This window comes from Nothobranchius furzeri, chromosome 12 (assembly GCF_043380555.1).
Source record: "Nothobranchius furzeri strain GRZ-AD chromosome 12, NfurGRZ-RIMD1, whole genome shotgun sequence".
NCBI lineage: Eukaryota > Metazoa > Chordata > Actinopteri > Cyprinodontiformes > Nothobranchiidae > Nothobranchius > Nothobranchius furzeri.
In genome coordinates this window covers 13,564,678-13,589,351 of record NC_091752.1, presented here as the reverse complement: position 1 = coordinate 13,589,351, position 24,674 = coordinate 13,564,678, and the positions used below count along the sequence as shown (strand labels likewise).

Sequence of the window (24,674 nt, the reverse complement as noted above, 5' to 3'; positions counted from 1 at the left end):
AGCCCGGCACCACCCCCCCTCGGGGTCGCCTGTTCTCCCTCTCTCCGGCGGAAACCCGGGCTATGGACAATTATATAACTGATGCCCTGCAGAAGGGATTCATCCGACCCTCAACATCCCCCGGGGCCGCGGGGTTTTTCTTTGTTAAGAAGAAGGAGGGGGATCTCCGGCCCTGCATAGACTATCGAGGGTTAAATAAAATAACGATCAGGGACCGTCACCCTCTCCCTCTCATGGGCACCGCTCTGGACACCATCACACAAGCCGCAGTGTTCACTAAACTGGATCTGCGCAGCGCCTATAACCTCATCCGTATTAAGGAAGGTGAGGAGTGGAAGACCGCTTTTATCACGCCCACTGGCCACTATGAATATTTGGTGATGCCTTTTGGACTCTGCAACAGCCCCGCCGTCTTCCAGCGGTTCATTACAGATGTGCTGAGAGACATGTTGGGCCGCTGGGTCTTTGTCTATCTAGATGACATCCTCATCTACTCCCGCACGGCCGAAGAGCACATCCGTCATGTTCGAGCGGTTCTGTCCCGCCTCCTGGACCATGGACTTTACTGCAAACTGGAGAAGTGTGCGTTTCACCAGGAGTCCACCTCCTTCCTTGGTTTTACCATCTCCTCCCAGGGCCTGAAGATGGACCCCCAGAAGGTTCAGGCCGTAGCTCAGTGGCCTCTACCCACGACCCTGAAGCAGCTGCAAAGCTTCCTGGATTTCTCAAACTTTTACCGGAGGTTTATACGCAACTTCAGCTCCCTCGCAGCGCCTCTGACCTCACTCACCAAAACCACCAATCAGCTTCGCCCTTTTCGCCTTACTCCAGAGGCTGTCCGTGCTTTCCATGAGCTGGTCGGACGTTTCACTAAGGAACCCATCCTCCTCCACCCGGACCAGACCCGGCCCTTCGTCGTGGAGGTGGACGCCTCAGATGTGGAAGCGGGGGCCGTTCTCTCGCAACGGGGTCCAGACTCTAAGCTCCACCCATGTGCCTACTTCTCTCGGAAGTTTTCCCCCACACAGCAGAACTACGGGGTCGGCGACAGAGAGCTGCTGGCAATAAAATGGGCGCTGGAGGAATGGAGGCAGTGGCTCCTGGGGACCGCCAATCCCTTTCTGATCTGGACCGACCACCAGAATCTCATTCATCTACAGACTGCCCGCCAGCTCAACCCACGTCAGGCTCGGTGGGCCCTCTTTTTCGAGCCGTACCACTTCCATATCGCCTACCGGCCCGGCTCCAAGAACCTCAAGGCGGACGCCCTCTCTCGGCGTTTCGCACCAGATGCCGCCCCCCCGGAGCCTCGGACCATTCTGCCGACTCAACGCTTCCTGGCCTCCCTCCAATGGCCGTTGGAGCAGTCCATACAGGCGGCACTTCCTGGCGATCCAGCGCCGCCGGAGACCCCACCGAACCGTCTCTACGTTCCCGCCTCCTGCCGGCAAGAGGCGCTCACGTGGGGGCATTGTTCGCGGCTCGCGGGACATCAAGGACAAGCCCGTACCCTCCAGTTCCTCCGTCGGGCTCTCTGGTGGCCGTCCATGAGGAAGGACGTCCGCGAGTTTACAGCTGCATGTGATGTGTGTGCTCGCTCCAAGTCCTCCAACCGACCTGGCGCTGGAGAGTTGCAGCCTCTCCCTGTGCCCAAACGGCCGTGGTCACACATCGGGCTGGACTTTGTCACGGGACTGCCGGCGGTCGACCACCTGGACACTATAATGACTATCACGGACCGTTTCTCCAAGGCCGTGCACTTAGTGGCCCTGGCCGGCCTCCCCACTGCCAAGAGAACGGCCGAACTGCTCCTGGAACAGGTGGTGCGGCTCCATGGTTTCCCTCAGGACGTGGTTTCCGACTGAGGACCCCAGTTCGTCTCACGCTTCTGGAAGGCGTTCTGTCGCCTGGTCGGTGCTTCCACCAGTCTGTCCTCTGGATACCACCCGCAGACAAACGGTCAGACAGAGAGAGCTAACCAGCAGCTTGGACGCTACCTGCGCTGCTTCGCTTCGTCCCAGCCGACCACCTGGCCCCGCTTCCTCCTGTGGGCGGAGCTGTCACACAACCTCCAGACCTCCTCTGCCACGAGTCTGTCTCCCTTCGAGACCTGTTACGGTTATCAGCCTCCTCTGTTTGATCATCAGGTGCCCGAGGTGGAGGTCCCTGCTGCCCAGACGCTGGTCCGCCACTGTCGGCTCGCCTGGATCCGGGCCCGTGCGGCCATCACCCGGGCCAACACGGAGTATGCCCGTCAGCATCGCCGCCGCCACCGGCCTGGCCCCGTCTTCCGGTCTGGCGACCAGGTGTGGCTCTCCTCCGCTAACCTGAGGATGCCGGCTGGCTCCCGGAAGCTCACTCCTTGCTTCCTGGGTCCGTTCCCTGTCCTCAAGGTCATCAATCCAGTCACCTGCCGTCTACGCCTCCCGGCTACTCTCCGGATCCACCCGGTCTTTCACGTCTCCCAGCTTAAGCCGGTGATCTCCTCTCCTCTCCACCCTCCACCGGTCCGGGTGCCTCCGCCCCGCGGTGTTGAGGCGGATCGCACCTACACGGTCCGCAGGATACTGGACGCCCGCCGCCGGGGACGAGGTTGGCAGTACCTCGTGGACTGGGAGGGGTACGGGCCTGAGGAACGCTCTTGGGAGCCCACGAGCTCGTTTGTCGATCCTGCCCTGCTAACAGACTTCTGGACCCGCCGTCCTGGGACTTCGGGTGCCGTCCCTAGAGGGGGGGGGGGTCCTGTCACGAACTCCTCCAGCTGACTGCATTCCATTCATTCCTGCCACTAACGTGGCGACTGACGTCATCACGCCGACACTACTTAAGGAAGTGCCGGCGTTTCATTCATTGCTCAGTCATCGTTCTCACCAGACTTTGCATCGAGTCTCCAGGCTTACCAGCCCTCTAAACCCTCAAGCTACACCTACAGGAAATAACCACGCCGGTTATCTCCGTCTCTCCGCGTCTGGGCAACAGAACTCTCAGTCACGCTTCAGATCTGCCAACGAACCTGACAAAATGTAAATAAACAATTCTCCAGCGATTTGATTTTTTCCCCTTCCTTTCTTTAGTCCACTTGACATGGAGCCGCAGTTAACTAGTTTGGGGCACATTTTTACTTGAAAATTTGTATTTAAACTGATCAAGCTTTGTCTTTAATGACACTGTGTAGGTTACTATCTATACATTACATTGCTCTATTTAAAAGTAACAAGATTAAAGCACTTCAGCACATAAAATTAAGATTGTCACTTGCCAAATAGAGACTACACCCTCCTGTTTACCTATAAGAAATGCCTCAAAATATCTTTAAATTCTTTATTGATGATTTAATTGTAGACAACTAAAATGGTATTTTACTTGCCAAAAAGTGATTAAATCGCTCAAATTTTCACGGAGGCTGAAATTGACCAAATAAGGGTTTTATGTATTATCTGTTGATGTTACTGTACTCATACTGTCTACTGTATAATCATAAACACCCCAAAAATGAAAAAAAAAAAAGATAATTTCCCTTGCCAAAAATTGATTAGTGTCCTGGTCACGTGTAAAGGGTTAAATTGACCTAAATATTACTTTATTTATTATCTCTTGATGTTATTAGTCCCATCACAGGATGCTGGGTCTCTTCCACATTCATAAACACCTCAAAAATGGCAACAAATGATCATTGTTTATATTGAGAAGGTTATTATGGATTATTTGGAATGTTTTTTGATAGAAACAATAGATTTTTAGATATTTTGAATATATATCTCTGTAAAAACTGTTTAAACAGCCTGCCCTAAGCGGTGTGCAGATGTGCTCCTGCAGCACCAGTGATGGGGACACCCCTTCATATGTGAAACCATCAGGTGACTGACCAACACATTCTCACTCCCAGCGTGTCAAAAACAAATGCTTGATCAGCCATCCTCCACGTCAGACCCCTGACGCCAAAAGTGCCCTTTTTCGTTACTTATGTGCGAAAAGGGTTTTTTCTCTTATTTGACTGCAGATCCCAATGCAGCGTTACACTGACGCGATGGGATGTCTGCAGCCAGGGCACCAAACAAGCTCATTGTACCTCACCTTAACCTTATCCTCTTATTTAACCTTCCCCTCACCCCTATCCTAACCTTAACCATCTTGCTAGCGAACACGAAAGTGATGTGTCGATCGCTCTAAAAGCCGGCTCTATGAAGTGAACGGCGGGAGCCGCCTCGTTATTGATCGAGTTTGGACCGAGCCAACGCGAGGGGGAGGTTTCAACTACCACGGTGGAGGTTAAAAGTAGAGGGTATGTGTAACCTCCCCCTCGCCAGATGGTATGTTCTAACGTTCCCCTTGGGCGGCAAATACAAAAATTCACAGTCAGAATGCATGGGAAACAAACGCTTGATCTCAGTGAGAGTAACGTTTTAGGTAGAAAGAGGGTTAAGGTTAGGATGAGGGAGAGGGGAAGGTTATAAATAGTGAAACGTTAAGGTTTAGGTGCGGTTAAATGAGCTGGTTCGGTGCCGCATCAGCGGATATCTAATCACGTCAGTTTTACGCTGCATTGGGATCTGCAGTTACAAGAGGGAAAAACCCTTTTCGCACATAAGTAACGAAAAGGGCACTTTTGGCGTCTGGGGTCTGACGTGGAGGGTGGCTGACCAAGCGTTTGTTTCCGACGCTTAGGGTGTGAGAATGTGTGTTGGACTGACAGATGGTACAAACATTGCTTTTGTGTTATTTCCAGCAACAAAAATTATATTAAATATTGTTTCTCTCCCTGTCATTTTCCTCTTTAACACTCATAACACAGGTAGGCTACAAAGCACACCCTGTTGTAACATTTGGGGTGGCACTGACCATCGGAATCAAAAGTACTCATGTTGTTGGGCCTTTGGAGTGAAAGAGTGAAGGTTATAGACGGGGCAGAAGTGGACTGGCAATCTGAGTTCTGGAGAACCCAAGAACGACCAGTGCTCTACTCCAAGCCGGTGGATGAATGCACCCCCACCCCCCTCGCGAGTTGAAAATCCCCGTCAGAGATCGAGATAACTACAGCAGCGATCAGATTTCTCCAACCCGCTCGGAGTTTGCTAATGATCTCTATTTCTGTTTGGATATATGTCCAGCTCCATCCTCCTGCCTGTCGCAGCATTTAACCATTGAACCACTGGCTGTTCAGGTGCTGCTGCTGTCATTGCGGGAACGTGCACAGTGTTGGATAATTCGCCTTTTTTGTGTGTCTTCTCTGTCTGTGCTGACGGGGCTGAAAGCGCTGTGCGTCTCACAGCAGTGATGCACCTTTGGCGCAAAATGCGGACCTTCTTGGAGCGCGTATCCGACGTATCGGGAGTGGCTGCGCTGGGCACGGACTGTGGATGGCTGATGTTGGAGGGACAGATTTTTTTTTAGAACTCGGAGATTTCGACTAATAAATGACCCGAAAAACTACAGCTGCGCACTGCCTAGAAAAAAGTATTTAAAAAAGGTATGCCGAGAGGTCACAGAGTTTGAAGTGGCAGTGCATGTTGCTGCAAACCGAACCCACTTAAAGCACAGCTTTCAGTCCATATATTCAGACTTTCACTCCATATATTCAAACTTCGGTCCATATATTCAAACTTCGGTCCATATATTCAGAAGTATTCTGGTATAAATATATAATAATTTCCTGAACGGCATGCCATATATATATATACATACATATATATATATATATATATATATATATATATATATATATATATACATAGGTGTATATGTGTGTATAAATATGGAACAAAGAACTATGAACTAGTTCGTTTTTGGAACAGTGAACTTAGATAAAAACTTTTTGAATGGAAAATGAACGAGTTTGTTTTCAAATGTATGAACTGAACTTTGAACTAGTTCGTTTTAGTTGACGGATCAGCACGGATTGGGATAGATTAATTACGCCATTATTGGATCTAGAGGGGTTGTAGACCAACAGAACTCTAAAGCCGGGCGTACACTGTGCGACTTTTTCACTTTTTTGAGCCGATTTTCCACTCGTGCGAGAATCGACAAGATCAGGGCGAGTTTTGCGCTGAGCGTCGTGTAGTATACAGGGGGTTACGAGAGGCGATTAACACCACGTGACCAGCTACGGATCAGCAATCGTGAGCTCGCACAAACTTCTGGCGTGTTTGAAATTTTGCTCGTCCCTCGTGAAGGTATCGCACTTTTGAAGTGGCGCTGCGAGCAGCTGCGACCCAAAAAGTATCAGAACTGCTCACAGCGCATGCGCAATCATGCATCAACGCTGCTCGCCCGCTATTTCTCTAATAACACATGTTGTTCGTTTTTATTTCTACACGTTTTTTTACTCACAAAGATTGTCAAGAAAGCGTGTTTGTCGTGTTCATGTTAAATTAAACTGATCACAAAACACAGATTCAGTTTCTTTATTTCGTTTTCCTCATCCAACCCCCATCAATCCCTGTGTGTCCCCCTGCAGCACTCCCGAAGGACAACAGGCAGTGTTAATTTTGTTGACAAAATATTTTCGTCTTTTTTTTCATCACGAAAATATATTTACAGACGAAAATGAAACAAAATTTCAAAATTAAACCTTGGAAAAAGACGAAGACGATAATTAAATCTATTGAAACTTTTAGTCAACGAATGAAAGACGAGACGAAAATCCACGATGACGCTCTTCTACATGGCGCTCTATGGTGCGGTGCGACTATTGTGTTGTTGTGAGACACGAACGTAGTAGAAGACAAGGGGCGTGGCGTGCCGTGAACGTGCGGGACGTGAGCGAAGACGGATCCCGAATAGTATATAGGGGCAGGTATGCGTGGCGGTATGCTAAACATAGCTCACTGAATATATCGACGGCATAAGAAGAAGGAGTAGAGGAAAATGTTAACTGCTGGGCGAAAAAGAAGAGAAGATGTGTGGAGTCATTTTTCTTATGATAACATTGCTACAAAAACTACATGCCGAGAGTGTGGACTGTCGTTCCGAGGAAAGAACACAATGAATCTGAAGAGGCATCTACAGAATGGCCACTTTGCCATTTTCTCCAAGGTAAATCCACTTAAATGTTGTACACGTGACGACCCGAAAAGTAATATACAGGCAAATAAAACTGTATCAACTCTTGGGATAAAAATTCGGAAGTACCGTATTTTCACGACGTGGGTTATTAGGGAAATACCGGGTGAGCAGTGTTGATGCATGATTGCGCATGCGCCATGAGCGGTTCTGGTACTTTTTGGGTCGCAGCCGCTCGCTGTACGTGCGCTCTAAACCAGGACTATACCTGTAAAGTGAAGCATGCTGTTGGCTGTTTATAATTTTCACAATGTCTGGTTTGCACTAATATGATCCGAGTCCCGAGCTCGCACAGATGTTTTACCGGTTCATTTCATAACGATATGTATATATAAATATAAAATATATATATATGTACATATATATATATATATATATATATATATATATATATATATATATATATATATATATATATATATATATATATATATACATATATATATATATATACATATATATATAAAATGTATGAAATCTCAAAAAGCAACAGGTAAATCATTGTTAGAAAGTCAATGTTTTAATTGTGTATTTTTATTTTTTTGCAGTTGCAGAAAACCATTGCTGATGGTGGCCAACCAGCTACCAAAAAGGCAAAAATGTCCAACCAGAACATTGAGGACGCATTTACAAGTACTACAAAGTACAAGAGTGATGCCAAAGAACAACAAATTAAAGAAGAGGCTATCGCTACATGGATTGGATGTACAGGATTGCCGGTCACAACAGTAGAAGATGAGGATTTTATTCTGATGATGGAAAGTTTGGATAAGAAGTTTACTGTGCCAAAGAAAACCAAGATAAGTAATCTAATTGAAAAACACTATGAAAACAAAAAAGCTACATTTAAGAAAAGACTGTCTAGTGCCAGAAAAGTATGTATTGGGACTGATCTGTGGACTAAAAAGGGACTGACAGCATCATTCCTTGGCATAAGTTGCTGCTTTTTCTGTGTTGAACAACAAAAACCAGAACACTTACTGCTAGCTCTTGAACAACTTGACCATCCACACACTGCCCAGTCCATTAAGGCTTGTGTGGGAAAGTGCATGCAAGAATGGGGGATCCTAAATGAGAAAGTTCTCACCGTAATAACAGACAATGGTAGCAATATGGTGGCAGCATTCAAGCATAGTGCTCCAGAAGATGAAGATTCCAGCTCCGATGATCCAGATGCATCCATCCTAAGTGAAAGTGATTCCAAGGAGACAGAAAACCTGCAGTGTCAAGACCTAGGCATGTACAGGATGCCATGTGTCATCCATGCGCTGCAGCTTGTTGTCCACATGATAAACAAGGAGGAAAGCATCAACAGAGTCTTGAACACAGTACAATTAATCGTGAAACTTTTTCGCAAGTCATCAGTGGCAACACAGAAGATTTTGGATGAGTGCGGCCTAACTGTTGTGAATGACTGCCCCACACGCTGGTCAAGTACTTATGAAATGGTTGCACGTCTCCTCAAAGTTAAAGAATCTGTTTGTGAAGTAGCAGACAAGATGGGATGGGACTGCTTGCTCTCAAGTGAGTGGCAGAAGCTGAAGTCAATGCAAGAATTTTTGCAGCCTTTTGCTGAACACACACAAACTCTTCAGAGTGACACAATGTCTATGTCATTAATACTCTCTGCTCTCTTTGATTTACTCAACCATCTGGCAGATGTGGAACAAAACACAAGTCGAGATGTTGCTGCTCTAGCACGTAAAATGGAAGGGAATGTGAACCAGCGTTTTGCCTGGGTACTTGATCCCTCAGATGACAAGTTTTCCCCACTTGTAGCAGCTGCTTGCTTTCTCAATCCTACTGTGGGAAACGCAACCGAGCAAAGGTCACACTAGCACAAAGTGCTTTTCTCAAAATGAATCGCACCAAATAAATATTCACACTGTTTGGTTGAGCCTGTGTTGTAACAAGTGAATATCTATAGACTCAGGGTTAACATGTTTAAATTTGCTGTTCTTGTAAATTCTTGTTGTGCAATTGCTAAAAAGAGCACCTTTGTAATTTCCAGTGTGCTTTTTGTTTTTTATTAAACACGTAAGTGTTAAACATGTGAAGTGGTTTTTTAAATTCAAATATTCTATGTTCTTAGCTGTGTGCTATATCTGATCAGTGGTGGTTAAGAGTTTGGACCCTGTGTATTAAATTACACTAGTTTTTCCGTGCTCTATACAAAAGTAGGAAATTACTTCATTCGAAAAAATATATGCATTTTGTTGACTAAAATTGCTTATTTTTATCGACTAAAATTACTTGTTATTTTCATCGACTAAAATGGGACTAAAACTAAAATAAATCTAATGACTAAAATTGGACTAAGACTAAAATTAATTTTTAGCCAAAAGACTCAAATAAAATTACAATTCCCTGTCATAATTAACACTGACCACAGGCAAAACAAAAACGTGTTGTGTAAAAACGGCTATTTTCAGCACATTTTTAGGTCCGACGTGTTGCCACCAGACGTACAGTGTAAGCAGTCAGGTCGCATCCGAGAACTGGGTCGTACAGTGTGAGCACATGACTCGTGAGATCTGCCGTGCGAGGAAGTCATACAGTTTGAGCTGAAGCTGAGTGCTACGAGTGAAAAAGTCGCACAGTGTCCCCCCAGCTTAAGGCAGAGAGGAAAGTATCTCTGTCTGTCCCCAAAACAATTTTTATCTGAATCTGGTGCCCTTGGAGCCTGTGAGGATGAAGTGATACCCCCCCCCCCCCCCCCCCCCCCCCCCGAAGAAATGTGGAATGCTGCCGTCGCTATGGAAACTCTTTCTCCCTATCCCAGCCTGGGTGGGACTGTGACCGGTGAAGGCCGTGGAACCATATCTAGGCGTCAATGTGCTCTCTAACCCATTATCTCCCTCCCCTGTCCAAACGGAGGTGATGAGCGCTGCCCCATGCGGCTGCACGCACTGAAGTGAGGAGAGTCCCAACCCTACCTCCCCACCTAGTGGACACTTATGTTGTGTATGTCTGAAGTCTGTGTGCATATCTGTCTGAGGTGGGTTTTTTTGCATAGCAAAGCTGCCCTCTCTGTGGAGGGTAACTCTGAAGTGCCTTTTTCCCCTCCCCCTAACTCTATCCTCATATAAACCTTCTTGTTCTATTAAGGTAGCGCGACTCGGGTTGCGAATGACCACAGTCACCAATTCTTGTCATGTGTCTATGTATGTATGTCTGATCTCAGAATTGTATGTACTGAAACTCTAATTTCCCTCTGAGATTTATTAAGTATGTTTGAATTTGAATAGAAATTTTTTTTTAAACTTTCCCAACACTGCATGGAAAGTGTACCCAAAACTTAAACTGGGATTTCTCAAAAACTATAAAAGATATGAACATGAGGCTTTAATATACTAAAGCCTCATGTCATCCATCCATTTTCTTCTGCCCATTAGGGGTCGGGTCGCAGGGGCAGCAGCCTAAGCTGGGAGGCCACTTGGAACATGAAAAAATCCTAAGGCGTTCCCTGGCCAGCCGAGAGACATACCGTAGTCCCTCCAGCATGTCCTGGGTCTTCCTTCTAGGCCTCCTCCTGGTTGGACGTGCCCGGAAAACCTCACCAGGGAGGCATCCAGGAGGTATCCTGACCAGATACCCGAGCCACCTCAACTGGCTCCTCGTGTCATGTGACCCATTTAAACTTTGAATGACATTTCTAATTTAAAGCAAAAAAATCTGCTGTGTTTATGATGTAAATCATGCAGGAAACATGCTGGAATCAGAATGCAATGCTGGAATATCAGCTCAACTACAGTAGGTCCAACAGGAGCCAGCAACTCTGAAGATGCAAGAGTGATATTCTGGCTACAGAGGTTGGTGGGGTCTGAGTGACTTTTCATTAACCCGGTAAAAGGTTGATGCAGTGCAGCTGAAAAAGGTTTTCTAGGCAGTCTGAACCAGGTGAGTCTAGATTTAACGGTGGACAGTGAGTCCGACTTACGCACGCTTTCACGCCACACCTCAAACATGTCCCACAAACAAATGAAGCCTCTGAACTGAACGTGCTTCATTTCAACTTCTGTAGTCTTTGTTTTCTTTGCTCTTTGGTTCATCATTCCACTCAGACGTGCTTTGCTCTTTGCTTTGCTTTTTGTAATTTTAGAGTTCTTCTTTTATTTTAGACAACTAACTGGAAATTTCTTCTGCCAGTGAAATGACACTTCCTGTAAGTTGCAACAGCAACTCTCTCTCTCTCTCTCTCTCTCTCTCTCTCTCTCTCTCTCTCTCTCTCTCTCTCTTTCTCTCTCTCTCTCTCTCTCTCTCTCTCTCTCTCTTTCTCTCTCTCTCTCTCTCTCTCTCTCTCTCTCTCTCTCTCTCTCTCTCTCTCTCTCGATGATTAGGAATAAATATTGTTTCTGTTTTTAAAATTTCACCTCAGCTCAAACAAATTAGGATTTAGTGTTTTCATCACATTTAGCTTGTATTTGCTTTAACCCTTTGATGCATAATGGTCACTACAGTGGACAGATACACAAAATTGTTATTTATTTATTTTTGCTATTAAGCACAGCTGTTGAAGACTTTAATGCATGTGAGCCCCTCCATTTGGGCTTCAGCAAGTCAAGCCAACATATTTCATGTTCAGAATGCACGCTGTCCACTGAGATGGACGTGTAATAAATTATTTGTAAATTAACAAAATGTTACAAAAAATATTTGTTGAAATTTGTTTCATTCACACCTAAAGATGAATGGAAAAAAATGCTTAAAAATCATGGTTGAAGATTTCATAATTCATGCATCAAAGGGTTAAAACATCTGCATCTTTATTCATTGAATGAGTTTCCTGTCCCTACTCTCTAGGGTCCTGGTACTTCATGACCACGAAGATGATGAACGTGCAGAAATGCAGGTCCTAACCCCCCCAGGCAAACACATTACAGGGTCATGAGCACATCCTGTGTGCAGACACCAAGCATTCGTGTCTTATGGGATCTTTCATGGAATAGAGAACAATGGGCCGAGTCAAACACAATGGAGTTCAATGACTGGGACCAGTTTATGATGCTTTTACAGAATCAAACTGATAAATATTTTTTCGCATGTATATATTTTTATTTTACCTCTGTTCTCATCTTATATTTGTTTCTTTTATCTGTTATGCCAACTAGGGATATAAGGAAATATCAATAAGGCAAAATATCGCAATAGTTTTTCCTGTGATGTTATATTAATATTCAAAAGCCGAGTATTGGACTTTTTGGAAGAATTTACAAGAAGCATTTGTGTATTTTCTTTTCTTGTGATGCAGTTCAAACACCAACCACTAGTTAGCAGCAGTGTTCAAAGGGTTTTGTTTCCACCACTGAAATGTGATTCCCTCTGTTATGGTTCAGATTCTTAATGTTCAACATGTTACGTACCAGTTTGGACTGATTATTGAATTTTCCTACAATAATTCAGTCTAAAAATCGCAAATGTAATAATTTATCATGATACTTCATGTCACCAGAATTTCACCAATACACATCCCTAATGCCAACTATACCACTTGAGTGTCTTCCATTCTGTAGCCAAAGCGAAGACACTGCTAGCTCACTTCTCATTTTATCAGATCATCTTTTTTATTATGGTTGATCACGTGCCAACAAGACTTACTGACAGGGTTCGAATAATGCAGGTGCTAAGGGGGACCGGTTTCCCCCAAAAGTGTGATGGTTCCCGCAAAAGCCCTCAACCAACACATGAAAGGAGGACCCTAAAAATGATGGATTTTCAACTTATATTACATTAATTTTATGGACTCTACGCATACCATGTGTTCTGTCACAAACCCCCCAAGGTGCTTTATAACACAGTCATCCACCCATTCACACCGTAGTGATGATCACTTGATATAAGCCACATGTTGACGCAGCAGAGCTCAAACTCAGGCCCTGTCCACACGTAGCCGGGGATCTGCCAAAACGTAGATATTTTTCTACGTTTTGGCCTGTCATCCACACGAAAACGGAGTTTTTTCACACGAAAATGGATCTTTTTAAAAACTCCGGCCAAAGTGAAGATCTGTGTTTTCTCTGTTTTGGGTGGCTGCGTGTGGACGGACGAAACCGGAGTTTTAAGGTCCGCAACGTCACTTTCCGCCACAAAAAAATGCTGACATCACGTGTGCGACCTGTGTTTACACTAGCCGACAGCATGGATGCCCTCAGAGCTGCGCTCGCTTTATCACTTGTCCGAGCGCTTTTTGTTTGTTTTTGCAAGCGGAATTACTGCTCCTTGCGAAGACCACAGACGAAGGACGAGGTTAAGAACGGGGGAAGTACTGCCGCCTACAGGTCTGGCATGTCCTTAACAACGTATTTATCCGGGTACGTGTGGACAGAGTTTTTTTTAAAAGCGAGGTGGTGTGGATGCAAGTTTTTGGAGGGGCGGATACTCATTTTTTTAAAAACCCGGCTACGTGTGGACTAGGCCTCAGATTCCCACCAGGCCAAAATGAAACACTGGGACAAGATTTGTGTCTAAATGACTGAAAAGATGCACATTTCCCCTTCGCTCCAGATAAGTATTGTTCATTTGGTTAGGGTTAGGAAACAAACACTGAACCAGATTGCACACGAACAATTACATTTAATTAAAATACACTTCCGTGGTATTAGTTAGTTGTGTCTCAATGTTTTATTTATCTTTTTATTCCTTAAGTGTGTGCATATTCAGCTTCTTCGATTCTGTTTTAACCTTTGAGTGTTAAGAATCTTTTAAGTATTTCTGTTCTATCTTTGCTCTTATTTTTTATTCTCCTGATTTGCTCTTGTAATGAATGTCATCGCTGCTGTAACTTTCCCACTGAGGGACAATAAGGGGATTTTCTATTCTATTCTTCTACATGTAGCCTTTCCAGTTCCTGTTTAACTGAAGGTAAAATCATTTTTAATAAATAGTTCCCATACAATGAAAATGCCATATTTCAGTTATTAACTTTCATCCATTGAGTAGAAAAAGTGCATGAAACCACAATAATTCACACTTGGTTTGCTCCAGTCTGATATAGTCTGAAGCTCACTGGTTTAAGCCAGGCCTGCATTGGTGGCGTTAGGCTCCGAGCTGAGGAAGGTGTTCATTGGTGAGACGACTCCTGTGTTGAGTGTGTCCCTAAACTGGAGCTCAATCAGCTCTGTCTGGAGGTTGGTCGGTGCCCTCTTCACATTAATCGTGAAAAGATTACTGAGCTGTAGAAATCTCCTTTTCTGGTTCTTCAGAGTGGGCTAATGGCCGGGTAAACTCGGAGTATCTTCAGTTTGCCCCAGAGTGACGAGGGTTCTGCTGCAGACGCCGACACTGCTAGCATGGATGCTAATGACTCTAAACAGAAAGGAGGGGGCCCTTTGACTGATATGCTAATGCTGCAAAGCACTATGGGATTTGTAGGATTTGTGACAAATGCATCAGCTGGCCAGTTCTAATTCATATTTGATCTCATGGCCATTTATAAATACACCACGGGCTAGATTTGGCTCGAGGGCCTGAGTTTGGTCACAAAGCCAGACAGAAACTTTGTGTCTGACAGAAATCAGAGCCTTGCAGCTCCCACACAGCGAGGAGAAAAAGCAACAAGAAGGAACTCGAAGCAGAAGTACGAAGGCTTATACTAACTTCCACTTTAGGAGGGAAGTAGTGCATGCTGTTGTGTTCCAACGTGTCATGTTTCATATCCTGCTTTTGTCCTTTGGTTATGCAGAATCACGCTTACCGTCATAAATATCCGACTGATTAATGAAACAACTCAGTTTCAACAGGTAACAAGGGAAAACAAGAAAGTAAACAGCCTGTATTTGATATAACGCCTTCTAGAGTCCTGGAACCCCCCAAGGCACTTTACAACACAGTCATTCACCCATTCACACCCTGGTGAGGATGAGCTACGATGTAGCCACAGCTGCCCTGGGGCACATTGACAGAGGCGAGGCTGCTGAACACAGGCGCCACTGGTCCCTCCGACCACCAGCAGCAGGCAAGGTGGGTTGAGTGCCTTGCCCAAGGACACAACAACAGGGACAAACTGAACGGGGCTCGAATCTGCAACCTTCTGATTACGGAGCGAGAACTTCAGTCCTGTGCCACTGTCGCCCGAATGAAAACATGAAAAAATCATAAATGAATACAAATGAGTTCCTCAGTTAATTTGTTGGACCAGCTGTTTTATAACCCAGTCGTAACCTTTTCTGCAGGATTTGCTAGTTTGTCTGTAATCCGGAGCTCAAACGACATGACTGAGCAGACAGAAACAAGAACTTAAATTAGAACCTGGAGAAACTCACCATGAGTCTGTGTCCATTTATCTTTAATCTGATCACAGTTGCAGCACATTCTTGCATTTTATTCTGAGGATTACAAACATAACCTTCAATTCCATCGTGCTTTTAGTCACAACATCGACTACTTAATCGTTAAATAATGAGAAAATGGTCCATTTTTTCTTCTAATTTAACTCACCTTGCTCATAAAAACGGCTACTTGTGTCTGGTCCCACCCCTCACATTCCTGTCTGGTCGGCAGGTTCATGTCTGTGTCTATGGGAACGTTGGAGCAGCAGTGTTCAGCAGGAAGTTGGAGTAAGAGACTGAGCTCTGCATCAGCACACACAGGGAGGTCACCTCATTACAGGAACAACCATTCCCTCACTGGCTCTTTACATACACTGTGTTGTAACACCCCCCCCACCCCATCCCAGGTTATGTTGCAGCGTTAGCAAAGGGGAAGCAGGAACTTCCTAATCTGTGAAAACCTCAAGAACCCGAAGGTGTCATAATAGTGGAACTGCTCTTCAGCCCTGCCTTCATGCACGCTTCCTTTACTGTAAACCTGTAGGACTGCCAAGGCACCAATATTATTGCACCTTTACTCCAATTAATTCCTCATTCTGTCAGCATTTGTCTCTTTCAGACCCACAGCTTAAAGAAATGTTCAACATATGAGTCACAACACGCTTGAACGGTATTTCTGCGTCATGCAGCAGACAAAACTAAGAAATTTTGTTAAACCAGGTGAGAAAAATCACACCCACCTCCCGTAACTCTCAAACTCAAGTAGACTTGCTGGAAGAAACTTGATTCAGCGTTTAAACTGGTCACAGGAGTTTGGACTTTACATGCCTGACTTGATTGCTTTTACATGATCACAGCACAGGTTTGGTTTCTATAGCAACACTTGTTCCTTCTGAAATACATTGGGCTTCACATGCCTGTTGAATGTGCAAACATTCTTATAGACCCTTATGATGATTACAATTAATGAAAAAGCGTGCCCTCAAATGGATGCACATCACCAATCTACATGTGTTTTGTGGATTTGGAGAAGGCATCCCACATTGACCCTCGGGGGGCCCTGTTGGAGGCCCTGTGGGCCCTGTGGGAGACCCTGTGGGAGGCCCTGTGGGGGGTACTGCAGGAGTATGGGCCCTCTGATACAGGCTGTTGGGTTCCTGTATGATCGGTGTCAGCGCTTGGTCCACATTGCAGGCAGTAAATCGAGCTCAGTCCCAGTGAGAGTTGGACTCTGTCAAGGCTGTCCTTCATTCTGTTCATAACCTTTATGGACAGGATTTCTAGGTGCAGCCAAGGTATTGAGGGGATCTGTTTTGGTGGCCTGAGGATCAGGTCTCTGCTTTTTGCAGATGGGGGCCTCAACTATCGCCACACGTTGTGAGGCTGAAGAATTGCACATCAAACCAGACGATCAGTAACATTGGAGCACCACAGGGGACTGTACTCTCACCATTCCTTTTCACCCTGTACACCTCAGACTTCCAGTACAAATCAGAGACCTGTCATCTACAGAAATACTCAGATGACTCTGCAGTTGTCGGGTGTATCAGAGATGGACAGGAAGCTGAGTACAGAGAGCTGGTGGAGCGCTTTGTGGCATGGTGTGGAAACAATCATCTGACCTTGAACGTGAACAAAAGAGATGATTTTAGACTTCAGAAGAAACAGGGTGGAGTCAAACACCGTTTCCATCATGGGAGAAGAAGTGGAGGTAGTTGAGGAATACAAATACCTTGGAGTTCACCTGGACAACAGACTGGACTGGAGAAAGAACAGTGAAGCTGTTTACAAGAAGGGACACAGCAGACTGCACTTCTTGAGGACGCTTAGGTCCTTCAATGTCTGTAGCAAGATGCTGCAGATCTTCTACAAGTCTGTTGTTGAGAGTGTAATCTCGTCAGCCATCGTCTGTTGGGGTAGTAGCATCAGAAGCAGGGACCTGAAAAGGCTCAACAGCCTAATAAAAAAGGCTGGTTCTGTTCTGTTAACAACCAGGCTCCAAGCTACCTATCTGAGCTTTTATCCCCACACACCTCTTCACGGAACCTCCGATCCACATCTGAAAACCTCCTGGCTGTTCGTCGAACCAGACTAAAAACCAAAGGGGACAGGGCCTTTCAGTCTATTGCCCCCAGACTTTGGAACAGTCTACCTTCAAATCTCCGTCTCTTGAAATCTGTAGAGGTCTTCAAAAAACATCTTAAAACTCACCTTTTCATCCAGGCTTTCCCCTGCTAAATATTCTAAAAGATGGCCTTGTTCTTGTTCACACCTTGACTTTGTTTTTACGCCTGATTTTGGTTACTATTGTTGTCACTGCTTTTGTTTTTATGATGTATTTATTGGTTTGAGGTATTTGCCCTGATTTTACTCATGTTGTACAGTGCTTTGTGATTTATATCTGTGAAAGGCGCTCTATAAATAAACTTTACTTACTTACTTACTTCTGGGGACGACTGTGGAACCACTGGAGGAGATAATGCAAAGAAGGATTCTCCAGAGATTCAAGAAAATTATGGACAACCCTGAGCATTCTCTTCACAAGACTGTCCGACAACAGAAGAGTGTCTTCAGTCAGAGGCTTCTTCAGTTTCGCTGCAACACTGACCGCTACTGGAGATCCTTCCTGCCAACAGCCATTGTAATATACAATAACTCTTTGATGACTTGATTATTATTCTGAGCTACTACAGCAATCAATTTCCCTCTAGGATTAATAAAGTATTTTTGAATTGAATTGAATTGAATTGAATGTGGTCCTGTTGGCTTCATCAGAACGTGATCTTCAGCTTTTACTGGAGCGGTTCGCAGCAGAGTGTGAAGCAGCTGGGATGAGAATCAGCTCCTCTAAATCTGACACCATGGACTTGAGTCAGAAAAGGGTAGAATGCCTTCTCCAGGTCAGGGATGAGGTCCTGCCCCAAGTGGAGGAGTTTAAGTATCTCAGGGTCTTGTTCACGAGTGAGTGATGGAGCGTGAGATCGACAGGTGGACTGGTGCTGCATCTGCAGTGATGTGGGCGTTGTACCGGTCTGTCGTGGTGAAGAGAGAGCTGAGTCGGAAGGAAAAGCTCTAGATTTACCGGCTGATCTACGCTCCTACCCTCACCTATGGTCATGAGCTTTTGGTTGTGACCGAAAGAACGAGATCACAGATGCAAGTGGCTGAAATGAGTTTTCTCCGCAGGGTGGCTGGGCTCTCCCTTTGAGATAGGGTGAGAAGCTTGGTCATCCGGGAGGGGCTTGGAGTAGACCTGCTGCTCCTCCACATTGAGAGGAGCCAGTTGAGGTGGTTCAGGCATCTGGCCAGGATGCCTTCTGGTGAGGTTTACTGGGGATGACCAAGGGTGGTGGAGTGTTGCCCGACTGGCCTGGGCCGAGTGAGGACCACCATGGCCTCTCTTGTAGATTCATCCATGACCATCACAGCCCCTTGATGCTGCTTCTTCCTGTTTAACTGCATATTTATTCTTGAAGCTACAAGATTAAATCTAATGAAATTAAGTAAAATAAAAGCTATTTTTAACCAGAAAGCGTTTATTTTTTAAATGTGACCATAATCAGGATTTATTTTAAAACTGACATTTAGGTCTAGAAATGGTTTTCGGACATGAATCTTTGGGGAAAGAAAGTACTTTGGCCTGTTTTTAAAATGCTAAATCAGAACTTCTCTTTACTAAAAACAGGAAGAAAACAAAACAAAGTAAACGAACGGTTCGGTGGAGCTGAGGTTGAGGATCGATCAGCGCTGTCTGTGTGCTCCTAACCTCACACAGTAAACTCTTTTCTTTAGATTGTTCTTGAAAACCTTTGAAGGCATCTTACTAATATATTGTCTACAGTACATTTAATAAAATATTCACCCAAAAATGTCAAACAGGTATTTGGTCAACCTGGGAGTGAAGATGGACAATGCCCTGATGTCCATGTTGGTACTGTGGTGTTTTCAGCACCTGAGATGGGTGGCTAAAGTCTAGACAGGATGGTGAGACGGTTGTTCATGCTTTTATAACCTCACACCTGGACTACTGTAACATGGGGTAGGTCAGAGTACAGTAGCTCCTCTGCAGCTTGTGCAGCAAGATTCTTAGGTGGCAAAAGAAAGTTTGATCACATCACACCTGTTCTGGCTGCCTGTGGACTTCAGCATTGGGTTTTAGCTCCTTTTAATGGTTTTAAGGCTTTGAATGGACTGGCTCCAGCTCATCTGATGGAGTTGGTGCAGCCTTGTGTCCCTGCTGGTGGCTCCTAGAGCTCGGCTAAAGACGAGAGGGGACAGGGCGTTCTCCGTAGCAGGACCTGAAGACCCACTTTTATGGGTTGGCTTTTAACTCTCTGGGTTAGATGTTGATCTTTTACACAATTTTATCAGTTTTCCTCATTCCTGTAAGGGTCTCTATAAAGATGATGATGATGATGATGATGATGATGATGATGGTCCAAATGATCCAAAAACTACTTGGAACCGCAGCTCTGATTCTGCAAACTTTTTCTTTACGTTCATCAGAGTTTAGGCTGATGATGTGAGAATCTAACAGAAGCACAGGTGTAGGTGTTTCATCTGAAACAAATCTATGGTCTTTGAATGATTCCATCTTAAATCTCTCATTCACTCATTTCTTTAAACCTGCTGTGGTCTCTAGTATGAATGAATGAATCCTCGTTCTCTGTGGGGAAAAAGCTCTGGAGAACCTGCGAACGTCCAGCATGCACATGCATGCTGAGGGTGACCCATGGTATTTCTCTTCATCCGATCCATGTTTGGCTTTTAAATGTTTGATTCTTGCCAGCAGTGAGAATCTATTTTCTAGAGGTTTAAACTTTAAGCCAACTAGAGGTTGTAGAGTTCTTCATCTTCAGATCTCTCTTCTGCAAAGCTTTTGTTCCATTTTGTACTGAGGTCTGTGCCAAAGTTGTGGTTTTTATTAGCAACCAAAGTGTTGGGAAGTTTATTGGTCATGAAGAAACAGAGGTCCATTTTGTAGCTCCGTGTTTCTTCACCAGGCTAAAATAATGATGATGCAAAACAAAAGACCTGGGGTCTCATTTATCAAGCTTGCTTACGCACAAAACGGGGTCGGAAAACTGCGTAAGCAACTTTCCACGCAAACTTTGGGATTTACAAAAGAAAACTTGGCAGAAAAATGTGTGCAACTTTAAGTTGACTAAGGACCTGGCTTACGCACATGTTGGACATGGAGAGCACCTGCAGTGCTGCTGCTGAGAAGATACGATTATGAAATCCTGCAACATTATCACTTGTACACACACACACACACACACACACACACACACACACACACACACACACACACACACACACACACACACACACACACACACACACAGAATGCTTATCTTTCCTAAAATGTCCACTGAAGCTAATAATTTCTGAAACATTTACAGGCAGTAGAAGAAAACTGGCATTTATATTTTGAACAACCGATATTTTAGTTTTGTCCTATAAAAGTGTTTCTATTTAATCACAGTGAAGCAATGAGCCATCAGAGGATTACATTCTCAACACAGTCCAACACCCACAAAGAGAATCTTGCAGAAGACCAGAACTTAAAGTGGATCAAGCAACTTGAACTTCCCTCTATGAAGATCTGGTTGTTGTAGTTGATAACTGTGGATGACATAAAAAAGAACTACTTTTGCTCTCAGTGTCTTGTTAGGGTTACCATGGCAACCATACACCTGTAAATGACCCGGTCCCTCCGACTACCACCAGCAGGCAGGAGGAGTTAAGTGTCTTGCTCAAGGACACAACAGCAGATCAATCCTGCACCCTTTTGGTTCCTGGAAGACCCGCTCTACCTCCTTGATCCCACAACAACCAACCAATCAGATGGCAAATGTTGATGCAGAAAACAGCGGTTTTCTAAACATCTGATGTATTGATGTCTGTGTGCACGTCTCAGACTCTTATTGTGAAGGACTTCCTGTGTGCATGCTAATTCAGGCGTGGTCTTTAATGGGAGTTTATTTGCACCAACAAATAAAAGCCTAAATGTTTTTGGACTGATATCACCTGATGTAAATAATGAAAAGATGCATTTTTAAAAAACGTATAAAAATACATGCATTTGTTTTTGCAAATGAACTCTTGTTTTGTGTTTTATTCTGGAGACAAACACCCAGAGCCCTCGAATCACGCAACGGTCGAGTTTAGGGGATTCACTTCTTTAGCTATTGCTCAAAATACCTGAAAACATTATTTCAACTTTTATCTCGAAATTCTGATTTTCTTTTTTTCAAATGTCCCCCTCCACCGTAATAAAGGAACTGTGGTTCTCCTCTTCCAAGCTCTTATCTCAGGGAACTCAGATGCCATCCTCTGACTAAACAAACGTGCTGATAAACTGGGAGAATTTAAGCGCCTGATGCAGGAAGCATTTATCTCAGAGATAAGAGGTAGATTTTTACTGGCTTCTAATTGGATGGAGGCCAGCAACCTCATATACTGCTGACTGATTGGAGGGTAAATAGTCCACCAATTAGTGGTGTCTGCCCTTTGACACCCGCTAACCCTGGCCACTTGGCACTAATGAGAGCTGTGTAATAATATCTGTCAGAAGAAAACAAGGTGCTCTTATTGTGGCGAGGACGATAATGAGGCTCTCTTAATGAGACGGCCCGTAGTCATTTAGTCATGTCCGTATGGGCTCCTGAAGCAGGTGCCGTTTCTACAAGCAGCACTCATTAAAACCTTTTCTTTATTCAGTTATGTAGTTTTGCTCTGCAGAGTGACTCTTCTTGTAATCATGTTTGTAAATTAAAGCACAGACAAGCTTACAAAACCGGTCTTTAAATCTGTCTCTGGGCTGCTTTCCTGACCACTGCATATGCAGCAACACTCCCCGGGTAAATGCTGCTAATCATCAATAGCTGGCACACACCACACCTGTATGTGTGCCAGTGTGGAGTATGAAAGGTGGGCCCTCCTGGGAAATGCCCACAATGACTCCTGCTTTAGGCAGGAAGCTAATTAAAGCCGTAGAGCAGATGGACCAGACTTGACTCTGGACATAATGAGACGGTGAGTGCGAGACAAACTGGACAGCAGGACAGATGCAAAGGGGTGTGTGAAGTGATCAGGACTTTGGCATCTTACAGCATGGGAGGTTTTACAACACCATGGAAAATTCTGGACCAGGAAGAGCCTGCAGCTGTGGGCTAAAGTTTTGAGGATGCCACAAACAATATCACAAAGTTTGCTGCTTCGTTCTTCAGACATAATGTCCTGGAATAGAATTTAATCCCAAACCCCATTTGCACTTTTGAAGAAGGCTTCGGGGTGCCCAGAAAAGTCCAGCAGGTCCAGGACAGGAATGCAGCCGCTACTTCTGAGTCCAGGGAGTGGACCAGTCCCAGTTTAGTCGTAGAACAGCCATAAATAAAGAATGGTACCTAAACATCCTCCCAGAGGAACTCTCCAACAGCTTGGTGGCGATCAATGAGTACGTTTACATGCAGCCAATATCCGGGTTATGATCGGGTTAAGGTCGGGATTCGGGTTTCTGAGTTGATCAGAATAACCCGTTTACAAGCATAAATCGAAAGAGTTACCCCTAACTTGCATAACCCGATGTAAATGCGGACGTTGGGGTAGCGTCAGGACGTATGGACTACGTCCAGACGCAATATGCGTCATTTCCGGTTCTTCTTGTTCCGGTATCCATGAAAACAACATGTTTCCCAGTTCGGAAGAGATAGAGACCGCGTTTGTTTGCGCTTTAGTTTCCTCGTCACTCAAAGTGTGGTGCTGTGCCGTGACTCGCCATTTTGCTCCCAACTTGTTGTTTACTTCCGGTGTTCTGGCGCATACAAGACGTCTCGCTACTCAAAGGACCAAGATTCCTTGCGAACAGAGCATGCGCAGAACAAACGCTTTGATGGGGATATCCCGATATGCGTTTACACGACCAAGCATTCGGGTTAGAAAAGGGTTACCCCAGGTGTAGTAACCGGGTTTTTAAAAATCCGGTTATGAGCATATCCGGGTTTTTGGCTGTGTTTACAAGGACCTGCGGAACCGGGTTATTGTGAATATTCGGGTTTTAAAAGGGTTACTGGCTGCATGTAAACGCACTGATTGTCTTCCTCAGCATGACGGTGTCATGATTCGCCCCGGCCTCCCTGACTGTGTCACTCCTTCCGTAATTAGCTTTATTGTTCTCACCTGGCCCTCGTTAACCTGCCCATGTGTTCCCTGATTGTTCTGTGTATTTATACCTCCCTCTTTGTTCCTGTCGTTGTCGGATCATTGTCGTTTTGTGCATGTTCGTTTGTCCTGTCGCTCCCAGTCTATAATTAAACCATTTTTATTTTTTCATCCATTGCTTGCTCTTCTGCCTCCTGAAACCCACCACCACACATGGTCTGCCATCTCCACCCGCAGAACATAACAGACGGAGAACCAAGCCAGAAGAATAAAGTCAGAACTTTGTACATCAGGACCAGGATCAGTCAGGATTTGGGCAAGAAGTTGATAGACAGCCTGGTGTGTGAATGAGAGATAAAGCTAACTTCAGCATCTGTTTCGAACCTCTGGCCACATCTTGACTTTTCTGCTGAAGAGCCTGTACAGATGGAAACTGGCACCACGCCACCTGGAGGGTTCTTTTCCTGTTTCTTTATCGTTCAGTCCTGGCAGGTGGGTTTTTTGGTAAACACCAAATCCTCAACACCTGTTGCCAGAAGTTTTTTTTCCAGGCTGCCTCACACCAGCTTTGCTTCAACTTAAACAGCATCTCCAACAACAGCACGAGTCCCAAAGCGGCGCTTTGTTTCCTCAGAAAATCAGACGACATAGCAGGAATTCCAGAAAAATCTTAGCAGTTCACCTTAGAAGGAATGTTTCACACTTCTGTTGTCCCGCGTCTGAGGAAGAAGCAGAAACCAGAGGAAGTTTCCAGGCAGGAGAAGATAAAGTTCCAGGATGTCAGAATATTCCTGGTGGAGACGAAAATGGGCAGCAGCAGGAGGAGCTTTCTGACCCACCTGGCCAGGTCGAAAGGGTTTATTGTGGAAGACGTTCTGAGGTAAGGAAAACTACAAATGGTCGTTTCGTTGGTGGGCTGAGCTAGTTGTTTGATACTTAAACCATCAAAAGCCTGATCATTGCTCACCTAGATGCAGAATTAAGGCTTAAATGGTATCTTTGCACCACTTTCTAACAAGTTTCTGCCTGTTTAAGAAGTTAAGATCCCTTTGGCTAAATACAGAGCCACTACTGTCTCATTAATAGTTAATTTAGAAAGATTATGGCATCCATCATGCCTCTGTTTTACCTTAGTGGATTTCCCACCTGAGCTATAACTCACAGCTCCAACATAAATCC

The 24,674-nt window shown here is 44.9% G+C and overlaps 2 protein-coding genes across 11 annotated transcripts in view; one reads left to right on the top strand and one right to left on the bottom strand.

The window, feature by feature from the left end:
* blnk (B cell linker) overlaps window positions 1-15,670 on the bottom strand; it is a 105,695-nt gene extending 90,025 nt beyond the window's left edge. For 2 of the 7 annotated variants that reach the window (XM_070542296.1, XM_070542297.1), the window contains exons 1-2: window positions 15,499-15,667; window positions 15,324-15,386 (exon numbers count right to left, since the gene is read on the bottom strand). In XM_070542296.1, the coding sequence (XP_070398397.1) occupies window positions 15,324-15,386; window positions 15,499-15,567 (132 nt within the window). In that variant the 5' untranslated portion in view covers window positions 15,568-15,667. Of the gene's footprint in view, window positions 1-15,323; window positions 15,387-15,498 lie in introns of all 7 variants that reach the window. The other 5 variants (XM_070542298.1, XM_070542299.1, XR_011515662.1 and 2 more) reach the window with 4 other exon arrangements.
* Window positions 15,671-23,471: 7,801 nt separating this feature from the next.
* The window catches only part of dntt (deoxynucleotidyltransferase, terminal), a 166,896-nt gene continuing 165,693 nt past the window's right edge, over window positions 23,472-24,674 (top strand). For all 4 annotated transcript variants that reach the window (XR_011515661.1, XM_070542295.1, XM_054738481.2 and 1 more), the window contains exon 1: window positions 23,472-24,375. Coding sequence is in view for 3 of the 4 variants with exons in the window: in XM_070542295.1 (XP_070398396.1) it covers window positions 24,188-24,375 (188 nt within the window). In the remaining variant the exon portion in view is untranslated. The remainder of the gene's footprint in view (window positions 24,376-24,674) is intronic.